Source organism: Candida pseudojiufengensis (assembly GCF_024610245.1).
Source record: "Candida pseudojiufengensis strain CBS 10847 chromosome Unknown scaffold10, whole genome shotgun sequence".
Taxonomy (NCBI): Eukaryota; Fungi; Ascomycota; class Pichiomycetes; order Serinales; family Debaryomycetaceae; genus Lodderomyces; species Lodderomyces pseudojiufengensis.
In genome coordinates, this window is record NW_026261540.1 from 419,948 (window position 1) to 440,538 (window position 20,591).

Below are 20,591 nucleotides of genomic sequence, written 5' to 3' on the forward strand. Positions count from 1 at the left end.
ACCAAATTTCATCTCATTTCATAATTAAACGCTGGCTAATGCAAATACATTTATGATAATATTCAATATATTTGATTATTACTTATCTACTAAAATCAATGCATCAAATACCGTATGATTCTGTTTTTTAGATTATTTAGAGTCACGAGCTACTTCATACGACCAAAAGTTTTCTCGACTTATTAAGTAAATTTGCAGTTACCTTAAAGTTGAAAAAAAAGAAATTTTTGAAATTAAAAAAGTTTCGGAAATTGTAAAATTGGTTTTAGTACTGCATATGAAACAACAATAATGGTACATGTACTACTTACTTAACATTATAATAAAAAATTTCATAAATAGCCTAAGATAATATTAGTAACATTTAACTCAATACTTACTTACATTATAATCCTTTTCAAATTTGTACTGTAGTAAATTTTACTTATGCAGTTCAATATATTATATTAATTCTTATATATTACTAAATACAATTTCCTTTCATTACTTACTTCTTTTTCTACTTCTTCTTAACTTCTTACTTTTATATTTCACCAACTATACTTCCATTTTACTTTCAACTATTTAAAACTTCCAATTAAAACTATTCAATCATTTTTCCAATTATTTAATCAATTTCATTCACTTGTTTCATCATATATTTTTGCAACATAAATTAAATTTCACTTTTTGTTTTTTTTCAAACTTTTACAACCAAAAACACACACTTTCTAAAACACGTATTGAATCAATTCAACCAACTTTAATTACATAAATAATGATAGATATAAGATTAACTCCACCACCTACATCAAACAACAACAGTATAAATCAACAATCAAAACGAAAAAATGAAGAAAATATAGAAGAATTTAAAAAATTAAAAAATTTAACAACTGAAGATTTAATAAATTCAAATCCAGAATGGCCACAATTTATTCATCCAGATGGTGGGATTCTAAAAATAACACCATGGGGTTCAATAAGACAATATATTGATTCAGCATCAGGAGAATCAATAACAAAATTTGAAGATTTAAATTTTGAAGAATATTCTTTTAAATCTGAAGAAATTGAAAAATTATATAATACTCCAAATACTCCTCAATCTATTTATAATCATCAACAACTGAATAATTTTAATCATATATCTCCTTTACATAATAAACCAAATTTAAGTCAACAAAGTTCTTCAAATTCAATAGGTTTATCATCAAATAATTCAATATATAATCAATCAAATCAAAATTTGAATTTAAGTCCAAGTAATGAAATTGAAAGTTATGTTGTAGATGGTTATCAATATAATCAAAATCAACAACAACAACATGATATTCAAGATCAAGAATTTCAAATTGAACATGAAAATTATTTTGGAATGAATTAGTTTTTTTGATTGGGGTTGTTGAGAAGGAAAGAGAGATCTATCACTGGTGATGAGTCTCTCTTTTTCTTTAAGTTGTTCTAATCTTCTTGGAACGAGGTGAAAAATTGTTGTAAAAATTTGGCAACCATCAACATTAGTTTTATTTTAAAACTTCAATGTTCAGTCTTGTTAGTTAAAGATTTAAATGAACGTAACCATTGTATAATTAGTATAGTTTGATTTTAAGAAATAAAAAGTCTGTAATATTATTAGAAAGAGTATAAGTATTTACTTTACTTTAATATTGCTTCATCTCTTAAATATTTTGACCGCGCGGTTTGAGCGTACGAATATACAGATAAAAATCGCATTTGAAATCAATTGTTTGAAAATTACAGCCTCTTTCAAATTACAATTGATTAAATAAAAATTTGATTCAATAGAATTCATCAAAATTGATTAATTAACAAAAATCCAAGTCATTAACAGACCACAAAAACTACAATCCATAAATTTAAAGCATGCTAAAGCTGAATTTGCAAAGAAGGTCAAAGCATACACACAAAGTTCAGACTTAAAAAATCTAACACAAATGACATTTCATAATTAGGTAAAAATATTAGATTTCTTTGATTCAACCTCTCGTGTGTTTATACCTAGTTTCTTCACGAAAAGATATTCAGTATTCCAATGCTTCATAGTTTTGGATTGAACTTTTCAATGATTTGCTGAATGGCTGGAATTTTGCTATTATTCCGTCTTGGTGAACTCTATCTTAATGTTTAAATTCGAAAATGAAAATGAACTATTTCGAAGTAACTTTAAAAATACTTGGTCGGTTTCTTAAATCATTCTTTGTAATTCTTATGAGTATCATCCCTTGCAAATTTTTTAAGGTTCTATTTATAATTATTTCTTCCTTCATTAAGCAATATTGTTGTTAAACATTAATCAATTTTGCACTTAAAAAAGCAACTGGACAAGGAATGTTTAGATCATTAGACTTCCTTGTTTGTACAAAAATAGCACCAATAGCCATCTCACTTGTATCACATATCAGCATTATTTCCCTGCTCCTGTCCACTAAATTTAAAGTTGGTAATGTAAAAGTTGAATTTCTTGTTTTTTCAAATGCTTTTTCTGACGCTAGTACGTGTTAAATAGATTGAGTTTTCGTCTGGATGCTTATGAGTCCGTCAATGGTGATCTCATTCTTACCTTTAGTACAAAAACATGAATAAATAAGGTCAATGAAACGAATAACCAAAGTTCCGTAATATTGCTTCATAGCATCCAATTTTTAATTGCTTTAATGTCTAATGAATGAGGTCTATTACTTTTATTAAAAATTGTAAACTACCAAGCAACATCACTGAACTTGGGTCATTCGTTTAATACTCATTCATCAAAATTCATACAATTCATTACCATCGGTATTCAAATACAAACCAGCCTATTCAACTTTCGGAACAATACAATGTCCTTACACAATCTCAAGCTCAACTAATTCAGCACTGTTAATTGATATTTTCTTTGATTCTGTAAATTTTTTTGCTTCTTTTGATCCAATTTTTGAATGAAAGTTTCATTGTTGGTCTTTATTGGTTAAATTAAAAATTTATACAATATCACAAATAGTACTTACTTGAAATCATTACATTAGGGGTTTCTTAAAAGTCTGGATCTATCTTTTTCCTAATTAGTCTATATTTCCCCAATCTTGTTCATCCATTAATGCTTTAAAAACTTTTGCTCTCTTGCCTTTGAATTGTACTTTCAAATTCAACGATTCCCCATGTTTATTGTGTGTATGAAGGTTATCAAAACTTATTCCTTTATAGAATCTTGGATAATGGAATACAATACATATATATTTTCAAAAATTTGCAGATACCATACATTCATTATTTTTGAAAATTTGTAGGTATTGTAGTCCATTATCGGTAACACTAGATACTCGAAGTTGCTTTTGTAAAAAATTCAAAGGAATAAGTTTCGTTAAGGTTTGATAAATTTTCGTCAATTTTAATTTTTTTAATTGAGGGAGAGATTTGTTGGGAACGAGTTAGCAAAGTTAATGGAAGTGTAGGTTTTCCAACACCCTTCAAATACAACTATGATATTGTTTTAATACTTAACTGTATTTAAGCATGTTCACTGAACGAAAATTGGAAGGACCAATACAAGTACAATAAATAGAATCCTCCAGTTTTTTAAAAAGACACTAGTTGTAAAGAGTGGATAAGCAATCTTTAATTGACAAACTTCAAAAACAATCAAAAAACATGTCCAATTCTCCAAAGACCTGGTAGAAATAAAAGTGAGTATTACAAGCCTAAAAACAACAACAGATAGCAAAATCAACATGGAGGATCTGCAAATGCAAATTCAAATCATAATGTCATTAATGAAAATTTTGAAAATTGCCGAAACTAATCAACAAAATCCTCAACATAGACAACAAGACTTTTTAATGTTGGATCTGAATCTAAATTTCTGATATGGAACTAGCTCAGTAAGCTGATTTTGCTGCAAGAGTAGCAACAGCAGCAGTAAACGAAGGGGAGGGGTAGTTGAAGAACAAGCATCAGGAGCTATAAATACGCCAGTGGATGCAGAAGAAATTACAAATGGTATAGTTAGTTTTCAAAAAGTAATTCAGGAGGAAGTCCATGCTCCTTTAGACAAGCATACTGAAGAATTTGTAGCTAAGTTTTTCTGGGTTATCCACTATGGTATTCTCCAAGGTACCATACATCAAGATGATAGCTCAGAAAAGCTTGGCTACAAATTGAAAAACATGGCTGGAAATACTTTGAATAATAACTTTTATTATAATCAACTAATCTCCAATTTCACTTTCCAAGATAGTCCAATATCTACATTATCCGAATTTAACAAATATTTAAGACAAGAAGAATATAAGATTTTAAAAAAAGAAAAGATGATGCAAGAAAACCAGGAGAACAAGATTCAAGAAATCAATTTGATTTTATTTCTGTCCCTTTCAAGTAATCTAGTTTCATTATAAAATTTAGGAAAGGACAGAATTAAAATCAAATTGAATTAGTTCTAACTAATGGGAAGGTGTATTTCTTTTATCGTTAGTTCCCGAGTTAATTTAAGAGGTGCTAACAAGATCAGCAATCCCCATTGTTGATTGATATTTATATCTCCCATTTTATAAAAGTGTTCATTTCCCTTTTTAGAGATCAATCTATTTTGTTAGGATAAGTTACATATATGACATATTCTCAACTATTGTAAATCTTATACATAACAGGGGTACTTTGCGACTGACTCATATAACATTCTACGTAATATCAATAAATTCACAACTACACAACTTGCACTGTCTCTCATATTTGAAGAAATTTTGATAATTTGAACAAGTAAAATCAATTGACTCAATTAACGTGAATAAATGGTTTCTATAAACATTGAGAGAAGTCAGTCATCACCAGCCGATACTACGTACATGGAGTATTTTTCTCATAATCACGTTGTTACATAGAAATTTTGCACCAAAGTTCGAACAAAAATTTTGATGTTTGCATTAAATCTGTATACACTCTTATTATGTTGATACTCATTTTATACAACACTAAAAGCCGTTATAAAGCGTATTGAGCTCCTTTGTATTCTCCTTCTTAACCACAGTTAGTACCTTCAGACTTGAATTGTTCACCGATATCAATCATTAACTTTCTCAAATTGATAAAAAATTTAATAAAGTGACATTACCCCTTAAAAAAGATCTAATATTAAAAAAAAAAGAAATTTAATCTTTCGCTAAATTGAAAGTTAAATTTTTTAGACTTATTTAAGATAAAATCTTAATTTAGTAACTCTTTTATATCATCTTATCATCTACAAATACCTACCAATTATCTTCAACTCACTCTCCTTATGTCACATCCAGATAGATCACCACCTCATCATCAATTCACTCATTCAAATCAAAGAAGAAGAGCATCTGTAGTATATGGATCTATAGGAAAAGGTGGATTATATTTACCATCTGATTTTATAAATAATAATGAAAATAATATTAATGGTAATAGAAAACATTCAACAAAAGATTTTGTTGATGAAAATTCTCCTTTAATAGATATACAAGGAGATTCTTCAATAGACATAGAGCCAACACTCAAAGATAGAAGAAGAAAATCAAGTTTTGATGAAAGAGAATTAATTGAACAAGAAAGAGAATTATTAAAATATAGTCATATACCAATAACAAATCCAGATAATGAAGATGATATAAGAAATACATTTGATGAAGCAATAAATAAAAATCAAATTGAAATAACTACACCATTAATTGAATTAAATGTTTTGATTAGAACAAGTTTACCATCAGTTTTAACTTTTTTATTACAATGTTCATTATCAACTGTATCAGTTTTTTCAGTTGGTCATATTGGCCCCACAGAATTAGCTGCAGTAAGTTTAGGAGCAATGATGGCTAATATTACAGGTTATGCAACAATTCAAGGATTAGCATGTTGTTTAGATAGTTATTGTCCTGCAAGTTTTGGAGCTAAAAAATATACTTTAGTTGGTATATATGTTCAAAAATGTACTGCTTTAATTGCAACAGTTATGATTCCTGTATTAATAGCTTGGATATTTTTTGGTTATGAATTATTAACTTTAATTATACCGGATAAACAAACTGCTCATTTATCTGCAGTTTATTTAAGAATTGTCGCTGCTGGTATTCCAGGTTATATTGTATTTGAAGTTGGTAAAAGATTTTTACAAGCTCAAGGTATATATAATATAGGAGCATATGTTTTATCATTTGCTGCTCCATCAAATTTAATAATGAATATTTTATTGGTTAAACATTTAGGTTATATTGGAGCACCAATTTCAGTTGCAATTAATTATTGGTTAATGGCTTTTGGATTAATTATATCAACAATTTTTTTAATTAAACCTGAAAATACACCAACTGGTATAAACCCTTTAAAATGTTGGGGAGGTATAAATTTAAAACAAGCATTTTCAGGTTGGTCAAATTTAGCTTCATTAGCTATACCAGGATTAATTATGTTAGAAGCTGAATTTATTGCTTTTGAAATTTTAACATTAATGGCATCATATATAAATACAAATGCATTAGCTGCTCAATCTATTGGAACAACAATGGCTTCATTAACTTATCAAGTTCCATTTGCTATAGGTATAGCATCATCATCAAGAATTGCAAATTTTTTGGGTGCTGGATTAAGTGAATCTGCAAAAATAACGACAAAAGTTTCATTAATTTTTGGAGGTATAATTTCAATTATAAATTTTTTAGCATTATTTATTTTTAGAAGACCAATTGCAAATGCTTTTACTAATGATGAAAAAGTTATTGAAATTGTTTTAGGTATAATGTGGTTAATTGCTTTAATGCAAGTTTCAGATGCTTTAAATGCAAATTCTGCTGGATGTTTAAGAGGTCAAGGACAAACAAAAATTGGTGGTATTGTAAATTTAATTTCTTATTATCTTATTGGTATACCATTATCAATTTATTTATCATTTTTTTCACCTTGGAAAGGTTCATTGGATGGTTTATGGATAGGTTGTACTGTTGCATTAACTATTATTGGAGTTGTTCAAAGTTATTATGCTTTATTTGCTGATTTTAATAAATTATGTGATGATGCTAGACATAGAACTACTATTACAGATGTGTAGATTAGACACTTATTATTTATAGAGATAACTTTTTAATTTTAAATTAATAGACAATTTTTAAAAAGAAGAATATGGTAATGACTTCATTTTGATATGCGTTTCCACTAAAGAATCTATGCCATAAAATGTTTCTTCTAAAATATAATAAACTTCAACTACCTAATCTACCATACCGAAGCTTTCATCCGAGCAACATTGAACCATTGGAAAAGAGGGTATCAACGTTAATAAGTTAATAATCAATTGGTCAAATGTTGATAAGTTGTAAGCTTCAATAATTGTAAAATGGCTTAGGTAGTTGGAGTTGAATTTTTGATGTAATATGATAGAAATCACCGCTAGCAGTTTTTGCTTTTATGGGCGTGGGGAGTTGATATCATTGAACAGTTGTTACTCCTTTGAAATCTTATGATGCTCTTGTATCCGATAGGAGATTTAAGTTATTTGCTTGGAAAATAACGATGCCTAGCATTGACTGTTACTTCATAGAAATCAGGTTGTATCTTCATCATCAAACTGTTTGGATTCTATTCAATCCACTTGTTTCAAAAGATCATCATCTCCATTATCAGAAACAGCAACTTCTTATGGTTCAGCAGCATCAGCGATAATAAAAAGAGTTTTGTATTTTCTTTCTATCTTTGTTATATACTTTGTAAGGTTTTGAGTTAAACCTCACAAGGTATGCAACAAAGCTAGAAGAGACCATATTCAAAACCTTACAAGGTTTATGTGTTGTTATTGTATTTTGGAGTAAATTGCAGGAAGTTGTTGTAGTAATAGGAGTATCGATTGGTTTTATAACGCCTGTTGTTGGAGTAGCCATTAAAATATTGAGATTGATTGTTGTTGTTGTTTAAACCATGAATAAATTAAGCTATATTCACATCCTAACATTTGTAATCCTAACAAATAAAAATAAAAGCTCCCTTTGGATAAATTTGTAAATTACATTTCTGTATGTATATTCGTTATCCTTATCCTTTTGTCTATATTTAGTAATTTGGTGCACAAAATTGAGGTTGTAATGAATTTTGGCCAATTATAAAACATTCAAATCTGATTACTAAATTATAGATAGTCCATTAGTGGGTAAGATCTGATATACGATTAAACGAGTAAACTTATCACAACTATTGACTATTTCAAAACTTTGATGAAACCACTATATTACCATTTTAAACATTTTGAAGAAAGTATTCTTAGATTTGGACCGCGGTAGATTGGTATTACGAAACTTTTTGAAGAAAATTTAATTTATTTCTCCAAGTTTTATATTAATTTTTATCGTATGTTTTTATAATTTACTCGAGAAAAAAAGTGGACTCGTACTAAATAGCGAGAGCTCGTAGGAATCAGCCGTATAATTCGATAACACGTCAGATCCGCAAAATTTAAGAAAACTCAATTGGTCTTAAATTACATCAACAATTGAGCTACATCATTAATTGTAAAACTCAATAAATTTATCAAATAAATAACATCTCCTTATATTATAAATCTATGTATAATTCTTCAATACAAAACAAAGTCTCCATTTTAAAAATTAGTTTTATAATAATAAGCACCAAAAGCAATTAAAAATACAACAACTGCAATTAATGGATAATTAATTGAACTTTCTTGAGTACTATAAGATTGAGCTCTTTTTGTTTCAATTGGTTTTGCACCTTTTAAATTTCCAATATATAATTTTTCTAAAATTTCATGAGCTTCATCAGAATGTCCAATATCTTCAAAAGCTTCAGTTGCATCTGTACCTGCACAATCCAATATAACTTCTTCTCCACCTGGATGTTCATCAATATATGAACTGACATTATATACTCTTCCATTAATTATAACCCATACATCATCATGAGTTGTATGTTTTGAAATTTCTTCATAATCATATACTTTAACTCCTTCGTCTGACATTGTGAATGATTTATCGGTGTTATTAAATATTAATTAGATCTTTAAATTGATGATAAAATGGTATCTATAGATTCTTATTTATAGTTTAATCTAATAGTTGTAAATCAAATTTGGTGATATTTGATAGTAAAAAAAAAAAAAAAAAAGATTTGAATAATAATTTTTTTTTATCTTTTGTATAGATTATTATGTGTTGATTATTATTTTTTCTCTTTTGGTTATAATAATGTATTAAGAGTTACTACAAAATGATATTTGATAAGACGATGTCATTCTACATACAAATGAAGATAGTGAACGTTATAGATCATTGGATACGTTCAACGCAAAAGCAGAGAGTAATCAGTAGGGGGAGATCATGGTTTGTTAATAAAAAGTGGTTCGATGTATGTGTTTTGTATTTTTGTTGTATTTTCCACAATGTCTTTTTTTTTTCACAGGCACCTCGTAAATTTATTACAGGACTTTACTAACTAAACGAATCTTTCATAAAACTTCAACAAATGGACTATTCTTGAGATTTTGATGATGGTATTGAAATGAGTGATCACTTACCTACTAGCTGGTTAGGGATTGACGTATCCAATTGAGCTTTTCTTTAAATTATACTTTTCGTTAATCTTCTTAAGTTTGTCCCTGAACCTTATCGGACTTAACGAGTATTAAGGAATTTTTTACTTAATTCGGTTAATAATTCATAGTTTGTTGAAATTTTAATCACATTTCGACTTAGTCTATACCAAGTTTGTATAGACAAGAAACTAACAACCACAAGGGTCCAGCTCAAAACAATGCATATTATGTATAACATAGATCATTTGGCTTTATTCAAGATTCGTGTAAAAAAATTATAACACGAACCATTGCAAAATACGTCCCAAAAATCAAATTTTAGAACAATTACAAACTTCGGTGAACCATGGGCAAACTTCAAAAAAATGTTGGGTATGATCCGTTCATATCCAAAATGCCTCGAGGGTTGAGTTTATGGTGTTGGTTACAGAAAAATATAAAGGGACTATTTATCATATACCTCGTATTCATGCCGGATTATTGAAAGTCCTTCCATCGAATAAAACAGTAACTGAAGTTGATTTCACAGATCAAATAGATCAATGCTCAAATAGATCTGTCAAGTCAACTTTGGTTACTGTTCTATCCGATGGAAGGTCCTTTGTTAGCTACTGTTTCCTGCGAGATATTCAACAAATAATGGTTTGTTTCTTAAGGGAATAAACCTTTTTCTGTTACTCCCGTAGGGTTCGTCTTCAACTCCCCCTTCAACATTAGTTCGTCTAGCATTTGTGAACAAATAATAATTTTAAAATATCGAACGTTATGATCAAATAATTTACTTTGAATATGGTTTTGAATCATTGATTGATTAAAGGATGATAAAACTTCAACAAGTCTACAATCAAAAACTTCTGGGCTCAAACATATAGAATACAACTTACGAAGAGATGATAATATAATCGAAATTTTGAATATTTTTATTGTCTCTATGCTAATAATTCAGCTAAATTAAAATCTATACCTTTAGATTTCAATTCTTCAATTTTCTTTTGTTTTGATTCTTCAAATTTTTGAGTTAATTTTTCCCATTCTTCTTTTGTCTTTTTATTATCATGTTTAGCTTTTGCAATTTTATGAACAGGTATTATTTTAAATTTTTTATTAGAATTTTTAAAAACATCTTTATGAGGATTTTCAACATATTCACAACGGATTAAATGACCATTTAATAAATAATTATTCATTGTATCTACTGCTATTTTTGCAACTTCAGATGATTCAAATTCAATATATGCATAATGTTTTGATTTTCCAGTTTTTTTATTTCTACTAAGTTTTAAATTTTTTATATCTCCAAATTGTTTAAAATATGTTTTTAATTCTGATTCTTGAAATCCTGATGGTAATCTACCTATATATATTACTCCACTCTTTGATGATGAATTTTTAGTTTTTGTTGTTGTTGAATCTTTTGGTTTTATAACTTTGTTGACTTTATGGCCTGCTGCCGTTGTGCTTGGTGGTAATTCTATTTCTTCTTCATCACTTGATTCCATATGAGGTGGTTCTTCTACATCTTCCTCATCTGATGATAATCCATAAACTTCTTCATCTATTTCTTCATTCTCTGACTCTGATGATTCTGATGATGACGGGAGCTGTATATCTCCTTCTGCTTCTACCTGTGCTGGTTTCGTCTGTACTTTGGAAGACTTACTTGTTTGTTTTTTAGCCATTGTGTGGGTCTTATTTTAATTTGATACTTTAATAATTACTGCTTAGTATGATGAGATGAGAAAAGATAATAGATCAAATCTCGGTACAGTAAATTCATGACACAAAATTAGAGTCTTAACAAAACATCAATGTCACAAAGTGCAATCAAATATTAACTGTTACAATCTATTAAACACATATACAATTACAGAATGACTGATTTAACTCCATTATTCAACCAATGCGTAGATATAATCCAATCAGAACCTAAAAACAAAGTCTACCTACAGCAACTAAAAACTGAAAAAAATCACAAACTAGATCATGAACCACCATATATTGTCAAAGACACATTCATAAAAGAATGTATAGAACTTTATGACACTTTATCTAGTCTAACACAATTCATCATTGAAATACAAAAGGAATATTTATCAATATCAGAAACTCAAAGTAACTCCCAATTGAAAAATAAAATCGATGAAGATTTTAATTTCAAAATTCAACAATGTTTTAAAAAGATTAGCTTTTTAGAAAATTATGAAAAGAAAAGAATTGAACTTGTAACTTCAAATATACTGAAAAAGAAAAATTGGTTTTTTGGAAGTAATGAAGAACAAGAACAATATTTTAAAACAATATCAGAACATAGATCAACAGTAATAAAATTTTTAAGTGAATCATTATTTAATATTTCTAAAAAATTTGAAAAAATTCAAAGAAAAAGACAATTGAGAGAAAAACAATTAAATTCATTAAATTTTCAAAATTTAGAAGATGATGATGAATTTATTATTGAAGACAATCAATTTATAAAATTAGATGAAATAAATCAAAAATTTGAAATTGAAAATGATAACGAAAATGAATATCCACAACAACAACAACAACAACAACAGCAATTAAATTCAGAACAAATTCAACAATTAGAATCAGAAAATCAAGAATTTTTAAATTATAAAACTTCACAATTAAAAAAAGTAGATAATATTCAACAATCAATATTAGATATAATAAATATTCAAAATGAATTAAGTTTTAAAATTCAAGAACAAGGTGAAACTATAGATAATTTATTAGATACTCATTCACAAGTTGAATATGAAGTTAAACAAGGTAATAAAACTTTAAATCAAGCTACAAAAAAAAATAAAAGAGGTTCAAATTATATTGTTTTACTTTGTATATCTTTAGGTTGTTTGATTGTAATATTTGATTTTTTAAAGTTTATATGAACCAATATAAAGAATCAATGACTATATAATTTCCGTAACTTTACCAGCTCCTATTGTTTGTCCTTCTCTTCTAATTACTATTCTACCTAATTTTGAATTTTCTTCATAAGTTGTTAAAGGTAATATCCCATCAATTTGAATTTCAACAATTGCAATTTGTTTTGAAGTTAAATGTAATATTTTTTTCTTCTTTTTAGTGGCATTTGTTATTTCAATTATTTTATTGATTCTTGCTGGTACTTGACTACTATTTCTAAATAATACAAATGGCATTCCAACTAAAAGTGGTTTATCTAAATTAAATAAATTTATTGATGCTGTAAATGTCTTTGTTGTTTTTATGAGAGTATTGGATTTGGTTAGTATATCACCAATTCTTATACTATCTGTTGTTTCATTTGATAATTGATTTAATTTGAAGAAAAATGTTACTAAATCACCAGATATTGCAAAATCAACTGTATTCCCACTAGATTTTATTGATTGTATTTGTAACAGTTCTTCACTTGGATATGCAATTACAGTTTCACCTGCTTGAATTAAACCATTCGTTATTTTTCCAATAACTTTTAATTCTCCTTTATCTTTATATACATCATGAACGGAGAAAAAGAATGGTTCATTTAATAAATTTGTTCTTTCGTTCTCGATTGGCACTTGTTCAAGATATTGACCTAAATTTGGACCAGTATACCATTCAAATGCTTTAATTGATTCATCTCTTTTCACAACATTATTACCAGTTAATCCTGAAATCGGTATAAAAGTAATTTGATCAGATTTAAAACCAATATCATCACTAGTTAAAAATTCTTGCATTTGTGTCTTTATCGTATCAAATCTATTTTCACTCCAATCTTCTTTGTCCATTTTATTTACAACAACACATAATTTTGTAATTCCTAAATTCTTGGCTAATATAGTATGTTCTTTTGTTTGACCATCTAACGCAAATCCTGATTCAAATGCACCAGTAATGGAATCAATCACTAACAAAGCAAAATCAGCATTTGAAACACCACCAATCATTTGTGGGACGAAATCTTTATGACCTGGAGCATCTATCGCAGTGAGTTTATTCAGTTCAACTTCAAAGTCAGTAGCACAAATATCCACAGTTACACCATGATTTCTTTCTTCTTCAGTTTGATCCATTATCCATGCTAATGCAAATGATCCTTTACCAATTTTTTCACTTTCTTTAACTAATTTATTCACCGTTTTAGCATCAACTATACCATAATCAAATAATAATCTTCCCATTAATGTAGATTTACCAGCATCTACATGACCTATAACAACAAATGATTTATGTGGTTTATTATAATTTGGATTATTTACAAGTTCTGATTCTATATCTAATTTTTTAAATGGTTTTGTTTCTTTTGTTTTCGATTTAAGTTGTGGTAGCACTTCCAGTTGAGTTGTTGGTTCTGTTGTATTTGTTTCTGCTATTGATAATTTACTAACTCCATCAAAAGCTTGTTTTTGAGCATTTAATATCTCATCATCCGGTGATGGTTTATTAAAGTTATCTTTTGTTTTATTGATTTTTTCTAAAGATGAGTTAGTAATTGAATTAAATAATGAATTATTCAATTTTCTTCTTTTGAGATCATTGTCTGAATTGTTTTGTATCCATATTATTGAAACGTCATCTTTCGGTACACTTGAAATTATGGAATTATCTAATGAAATGTCAAAAGATATCAGAGGAAGTGTTTCTTCTGTTGTGATTGATGGTTCATTCGATGGTGCAGTTTTAGGTGTTGTTTTAGGTGTTAATTTTTCTTTACTTTGAGAAAGTGCATTTCTCTTAAACTTTAGTATTGATGATGTCGAAGTCGTTGGAGTAGCGAGTGACTCATTTGAACTGTTAGATGAAAATCGATCTAGGATCGATGTGTTTGAATTATTTAAATTAACTGATTGATTTGATGATCTGGCTTTAGCTAATGCTGCTAATTTTGATGAGGATTCTGTCGGTAGTTGTGAATCTTCTGATTCTGACTGGTCTTGATTATCCTGAGATTCTTTTTCTCTTTGAAGTGCCCTCTGTTTTGCCAATTGGGCTAGTTTAGACATTGTTGAAAGTGATAAATGTTATTCGATTGTTAAAATTCATTTCCAAAATCTTTGTTTATTCCGATTTTCTCGTTTGCCATTTAGAACGAATCGAATTATTATCAAGATGATCATCTGAAGAAGAGGTGTTCATAACAATTGGATACATACTTTTGAATTTAGATTTGATTTCGTCAATTGATGGTTCAAGTTCAAAATAGTTGTTATATAATGCTTCTTTCAAATCAAGATCTGGAATCTCGTCATTATATGATCTCAATTTATTTCTCAATTGTGGTAACAACTCATATAATAAATCATATTCCTCGTTCGTTAACTTGTCTTCATCAAATTGATCAATCTCATCTTGGGAATTATAGTCCAACTCATCCTCGTCATAGTCCATTCTTTATTTGTCGTAGTGGTTTATCTTTGGTTAAATGAAGCGATTTCATAGTATTTCAATATTTCAATTCAGTTGTCATTTTTTCTACGTCTCTCACTTCTTTCTGACATCAACCAAATCCGAATATTTCGACACAGAAAGTCTGAGCCAAAATTTGCAACAAGATGATAGAGACATCAAGACATGGGATAAGAACCAACGTATACCTTTGATTGACTGCCAAAAAGTCGATTTAAATTGCAAAATACATTTCAGTCGATCTTACTCCAAATACTTTAGGATTGTGCCATAGGCAGCTTAAAAGACGACTCCACGAGAGTAAGATTGTTTAAGACAAATCACCAAACACAGAATTCTTTCAAACGAACTTTGAACCTCAGAACAATACACTTGATGTCTCAAGCTTCAACATGTCCCTTGACTTTTCAAATCTTTGGTCTTTATAGATGTAATTATAAAACGAATCATGAACACAAAACGGAATTTCGGGATTCAAAAAGTGTTCCACGGACTTGATCTCTTGGAACGGACTTCAGATATTCGGGATCTCGTAATTTAATTTTAGAGCGACGTTTGATAGTAATTTTAAAATATTATGCATAACTCTAATGTTTATCTAAAGAATATTTTATCTAGAATTCTGGAATTATATATTTGTTAATCTCGATTTAAGTTAAGGAAATTACTAATTCTTTAGTTCTATCATGAGGTGCATTTAGTCATAAGGATTGAACTCTATTAAATCACAATTCCCTGGGGTGGTAAGAATGCTAATTCAGATTTATGCTTTTGTCAATTCAGTTTCTCTGAATTGTTGTTAGAATTGCTATGTGAATGTAGCATGAATCAACAAATATCCCTTATAGTCTTCTCCTCTCGTGGCAATAAACTCTCTAAAATCTAAAGCTTGAAATTTATTTACAGTTCTTCACTCTTCACGATTCTGTTGAAATTTGAATTCTATTGTATATTTTAAAACTTATTTCCGGTTGAGACAAATAGTTATATTTGAACTATAATTAAACTAACGCATCGAAGATGACGACAACTTATTTGAGGCAAATTAAATTTCCAGAACTACTAAAATATTGTTGCACATTTCCATCTGTACTAAAATATATTAGTACTGTGATTAACAGAACTAGGGGATAGAGTAAGTCAAGTTTCCACATTTCCAGTGGTAGATTTATTAAATGCTCTCAGAACTTGGAAATCAATCTTGTAACCTTGAATAAATATTCTTGTAGTGAAAAAATTTACTGGTAAGTTTCATTATGATGTTTATATGTAAATTAAATCTATTAACTATTATAAATCAAACCTAAAAGCCTTAACAAGAACTGAAAAATGTAGATATTAAATTCATTAAATGTAGAATTGAAAATTGATTTTTTTATTTTGCATCTAGCAAATTAATACTTTACCAACGTTAATCCATCATAAACACTTCCTCTTGGAGTAAGTGAGGGAGTTGGAGCAGCTGAAGTTAATAATAATGAAGATAATGAAGATGATGAGGAAGATGTACTTAATTTTCTTGGTAATGGATTTGAAGTATTTGAAGTATTAACATAGGAAGACAGTTTATCAGAAAATATATCATTTTCTCCCATTAAATTCATATGATTAGCCATATATAATTTAACATATCCCATACTTTGTAAATCATCATTTTCAATTCCAAAATTTTCTTGTAATCTTTTTAATTGTTCTTCATTTATTGGTAAACCATGTAATGGTCCAATTAAAGTTTGAGTTGTTTTATAATAACCATCTAAAAATCTTGCTGAAGCCAATGCATTTGTTAATTTATTCCTCATAATTGGATCAATTTCAAATATATCATTAATAATCATATATTTTTTTATAAATGCTGAAGTTAATTCTACTGATGTCACTTTGCCAGTTGATAATTTTAATAATAAATTATTTACTGATGATGAAGTTAAATTAAATTCTCTTTCACTTAATAATGATTCATTTTGATATTTATTATTTGATAAAAGTTTCAAAAATCTTTCAATATCTAACATTGTAATTATTTAAATTGTTGATGAACTTGAATTTAATAAGAATCCAAGATCATATTGATGGTTTATATATTTTTGAAAACATGAATTTGAGTTAAATCAAAATTAGCCCAGCTTTAAAGTTTTTTAAATAGTCTATTAGTATTGTATTATTAACATTCATATATCCATTATGTTATTCGAATCTATTCTTAAAAATTGATTCATAACGCAAGTAAAAACTTTAATTTTTAATTAGTATTATCAAGTTCGAAGTATTATTAAATTTGAAATCATAGAATTTCAAATATTTCCGAGACTGTTTATTATGTTTGTATCCATCATATTGATTGATTCGTGTGAGGAAAAATTGAATGAGCTTGTCTTCAATGTTTTACATTCCGATTATAATTTAAACAAAACCTTAAATTGACTCTCCTATTTCTTCATAGTTTTTGATTGAATATTGAGAATTTTCAGATTAACACCCTTATAATTTATTGATTATTCTGTTAGTTGCTGTAATTGAAGTCTTGGTGTTACTACGCTTTGACCTAAACCCCTTGTGTTAATAAACTTCAACAAACTTTAAATAAGATTAAGTACATCACCAAAGTTTAAATTTAAATCCAAAAGGTTATCCCAACGTTACACTAAACTTTAATTTTCTTAATTGTGAATGTTCTAAATTCAATTTATAAAAATTGATAATAAGATGTATGTTTTAAATTGCTTAATATTACACAATTAAAAAATAAGTCAAAAATGTAAAAGTCTACTAAAATTTATTTTTATCAACAAAGAAATATAGAATTGATTTAGACATTAATAGAAACAAAACAAGTATTTCCGCTCGTATAAACTCTTTTCCTTATTAATAAAAATTAGGAAATTTGGACCATTTGATCATCAAAATTTAGATTCGTATTAATTATTTGTTGGGCTTTGTATAATTTTGTATAGATCTAATACTTGTTGAAAACTTTTTTAAAGTAGAAATCGAAAAGTATGAGAAAACAAGTAATCTTTCTTGGTTTACATATCTAGTGAAGTTCCAAACGATGATTTAATTCAACAATTTTGATATCAGCCATGGAGACTTTGGCTGTGCTCTATCAAGAACTGTCGATATCAGGTTGAAGGTAATTATTTTATCGATTTGGAGTATTGATTCTACAATGAACTTTATTGATAATCATTCGTAATTACGATTGAACCGAATCGAAATTAACGAGGCCGGGCGTGCCTTAAAACTCTTAAATTTTAAACATGTGGCTAATCCAACGGACTTCGGATCTTAATTATCTTTTAATTAAATGGGGTTTTCTTGATTTCAAAAAGTAACATTGTATTCTTCTTATCTAACTACATTCAACTACATATTTTGCGAGAGTAGAGTATGGAATGACTTAATACAACAGAGCGATTGTTGAATCAAAGCTATATTAAATCAAGGATATGTCATCTTATACTTGATTCAAAATCTTTATAATTAATAGAATTTGAAGTCCGTGAATCAACATCCACCCGAAACCTTAATTTTTAAACTTTAAAATATAAACACCTCAACTTTAAAGTTTAATTTTTAAAATTGGTATTTTACCTGCCACACTAACAACCATTTTTAATTCACTTTTTCATTGATCAAGAGTACAGGGCAAGGTTAGAACTTATATTTCATTTAATGCGCCCCGATATCGTGTCATTTTCTGATTATAGGCTAGTTGGTTTAGTATGATTAACGGTATGAGGAAAACATTGCATTTTTAGTATTAAAAATTCTATAAAGGCTAAGTTTATAGTACATAACCTTGTTCAATGCTTTAATAAATCAACACCTAAGTAATCTACTATAGCTTTTGAACCAGCAATAACCTCTTCATCAAAATATCTTCTTCCACTCATCTGTAAAGCAATTGGTGCTCCAACAAATTTTTCAGGTTTATAATTTCTATTTTCTAATTCCTCTAATCCATTTCTATATTTATAATTTTTATCATCTTCTCCCCAAACATCAATTTTAGGATCTTGAAATAATCCAGTTTGAAAAACCATACTTGGGAAATCTAAAAGATTATATATCAAAGTATAAGATTCATTAAATACATCTTCAGATTGTGGGGCAACATTATTATAAGCTGGTCCTAATATAAAATCTAATTTATTTTCAAATAAATAATCATTATATTCTTCTCTTAATCTATCTCGTATTGAATTTAATTCTCTATTTTCTGAAACTGTTAATTCTTTTGCTCCTTCTCCTACATTTAAATACCATTTAGTTAATCTTGATAATGGTTCTCCACTTTTGGAAAATAATTTACGAAGTCCTTTATTTCCATCTGCATTATATAAAGTCATTGCTGTATCATAAGCTAATTGTCCCTTTGTGGGAACAAATTCCACGATTTCAACACCAGCTTCTTTCAATTTATCAACAACATATTCCAAACCTCTTCTAATTGGTGGTGTAACCCTACATACTCCATCATCTCTCATTACTGCAATTTTAAGATTTGATAATTTTGGTATAGGAACATCTCTCCATCTAACAGGTAAACTCCAAGGATCTAAATTCCATGGCATACCTTCATTTATATATGATTTCATAAATAAATTAATATCATCAATAGATCTAGACAATGGTCCAATAACTCCCACAACACTTTCTTGTCCATCTTCATCATTACCAACGCATCCTCTACTTGATATTCTTCTAGATGTAGGTCTAAATCCATGACAACCAGAAAAAGCAGCTGGTGATCTTATTGAACCACCAATATCTGATCCAACCCCCAATACTGAACCTCCAAAACTAACAATTGCTCCTTCACCTGATGATGAACCACCACTTGATAATAATAAATTATAAGGACATTTAGTTAAACCAGTAATATTATTCCCAGAATCTAAATGCAATAAAGCTTGTGGTTCATTTGTTCTAATATAAAATATAGCTCCTAATTTACTTAAAATTTTAGCAGTAACAGCATCATCATCCATAATATTATCTAATAAAGAAACCAAACCTAAATGACCTATTCGATTTTTTAAACCAATATGTTCTTTTAAAGATATAGGTAATCCATGTAATGGACCAATGACTTTACCATTAGTTTTGAAATAATCATCCAATTCTTTTGCTCTTTGTAATCCTTCATCTATAAATATTTCAACTGCACAATTAGTAAATTGATGAGCTATTATTGCACGATGAGCAAATGCTTTGAATACTTCAGTTGATGTCCATTTTCCAGATGCAATATTTGATAATATTGTTGATGCTGATGAATCTGTATATTCGAACTCTTTCGGAGATAAAATTTTTTCATCATATAAATAATCTATAGCGTTGAATTCATCTTTAATTAGCTCGTCTCTTGGTTTTGGTAAATTCATAGTTAAATCTTTAGGTATTGCATCTTCTAAATCTTTTCGATATTTTTCAATTTTGGGAATCCATTTTTTAAACTCTTCTGGGTTTTCATATCCTTCTAGATTATCTTTGGTTAGCAATGACTTGAATAAATCGTCATTTTCGAAGTGTAACATCGTAGATCAATCGAATCTAAGTTTAATTGATATTTAATGCTATCCAATTGACGTGAGTTGAAGTATTATATAAGTATTTTAACGGAATCAAACTCTGAAGAAATCTGGAGTTAAATTTCGGAATAACTATTCCT

The 20,591-nt window shown here is 28.2% G+C and overlaps 10 protein-coding genes across 10 annotated transcripts; 4 read left to right on the top strand and 6 right to left on the bottom strand. All coding sequences in view use genetic code 12, as the record gives it.

Moving 5' to 3' along the window:
- Positions 1–757: 757 nt before the first annotated feature.
- KGF55_005109 (uncharacterized protein) lies at positions 758–1,366 on the top strand (the record flags this gene model as incomplete). Its single annotated transcript, XM_051760087.1, has 1 exon — positions 758–1,366. The coding sequence occupies one exon, from the start codon at positions 758–760 to the stop codon at positions 1,364–1,366; it is 609 nt and encodes a 202-aa protein (XP_051612272.1).
- A 2,344-nt stretch (positions 1,367–3,710) lies between these two features.
- KGF55_005110 (uncharacterized protein) lies at positions 3,711–4,376 on the top strand (the record flags this gene model as incomplete). Its single annotated transcript, XM_051760088.1, has 2 exons — positions 3,711–3,820; positions 3,908–4,376. 2 exons carry the CDS (start codon positions 3,711–3,713, stop codon positions 4,374–4,376), a joined length of 579 nt encoding a protein of 192 aa, XP_051612273.1.
- Positions 4,377–5,254: 878 nt separating this feature from the next.
- Positions 5,255–7,042, top strand: KGF55_005111 (uncharacterized protein; the record flags this gene model as incomplete). Its single annotated transcript, XM_051760089.1, has 1 exon — positions 5,255–7,042. The coding sequence occupies one exon, from the start codon at positions 5,255–5,257 to the stop codon at positions 7,040–7,042; it is 1,788 nt and encodes a 595-aa protein (XP_051612274.1).
- A 1,539-nt stretch (positions 7,043–8,581) lies between these two features.
- On the bottom strand, positions 8,582–8,959 carry CYB5 (Cyb5p; the record flags this gene model as incomplete). The annotated part of the gene is made up of 1 exon (XM_051760090.1): positions 8,582–8,959. One exon carries the CDS (start codon positions 8,957–8,959, stop codon positions 8,582–8,584), a length of 378 nt encoding a protein of 125 aa, XP_051612275.1.
- Positions 8,960–10,461: 1,502 nt separating this feature from the next.
- NOP15 (rRNA-binding ribosome biosynthesis protein) lies at positions 10,462–11,211 on the bottom strand (the record flags this gene model as incomplete). The annotated part of the gene is made up of 1 exon (XM_051760091.1): positions 10,462–11,211. One exon carries the CDS (start codon positions 11,209–11,211, stop codon positions 10,462–10,464), a length of 750 nt encoding a protein of 249 aa, XP_051612276.1.
- Positions 11,212–11,403: 192 nt separating this feature from the next.
- On the top strand, positions 11,404–12,426 carry UFE1 (Ufe1p; the record flags this gene model as incomplete). The annotated part of the gene is made up of 1 exon (XM_051760092.1): positions 11,404–12,426. The coding sequence occupies one exon, from the start codon at positions 11,404–11,406 to the stop codon at positions 12,424–12,426; it is 1,023 nt and encodes a 340-aa protein (XP_051612277.1).
- A 21-nt stretch (positions 12,427–12,447) lies between these two features.
- KGF55_005115 (uncharacterized protein) lies at positions 12,448–14,511 on the bottom strand (the record flags this gene model as incomplete). Its single annotated transcript, XM_051760093.1, has 1 exon — positions 12,448–14,511. One exon carries the CDS (start codon positions 14,509–14,511, stop codon positions 12,448–12,450), a length of 2,064 nt encoding a protein of 687 aa, XP_051612278.1.
- A 55-nt stretch (positions 14,512–14,566) lies between these two features.
- On the bottom strand, positions 14,567–14,896 carry KGF55_005116 (uncharacterized protein; the record flags this gene model as incomplete). The annotated part of the gene is made up of 1 exon (XM_051760094.1): positions 14,567–14,896. The coding sequence occupies one exon, from the start codon at positions 14,894–14,896 to the stop codon at positions 14,567–14,569; it is 330 nt and encodes a 109-aa protein (XP_051612279.1).
- Positions 14,897–16,308: 1,412 nt separating this feature from the next.
- Positions 16,309–16,929, bottom strand: KGF55_005117 (uncharacterized protein; the record flags this gene model as incomplete). The annotated part of the gene is made up of 1 exon (XM_051760096.1): positions 16,309–16,929. The coding sequence occupies one exon, from the start codon at positions 16,927–16,929 to the stop codon at positions 16,309–16,311; it is 621 nt and encodes a 206-aa protein (XP_051612280.1).
- A 1,791-nt stretch (positions 16,930–18,720) lies between these two features.
- Positions 18,721–20,457, bottom strand: KGF55_005118 (uncharacterized protein; the record flags this gene model as incomplete). Its single annotated transcript, XM_051760097.1, has 1 exon — positions 18,721–20,457. The coding sequence occupies one exon, from the start codon at positions 20,455–20,457 to the stop codon at positions 18,721–18,723; it is 1,737 nt and encodes a 578-aa protein (XP_051612281.1).
- Between the last annotated feature and the right edge of the window lie 134 nt (positions 20,458–20,591).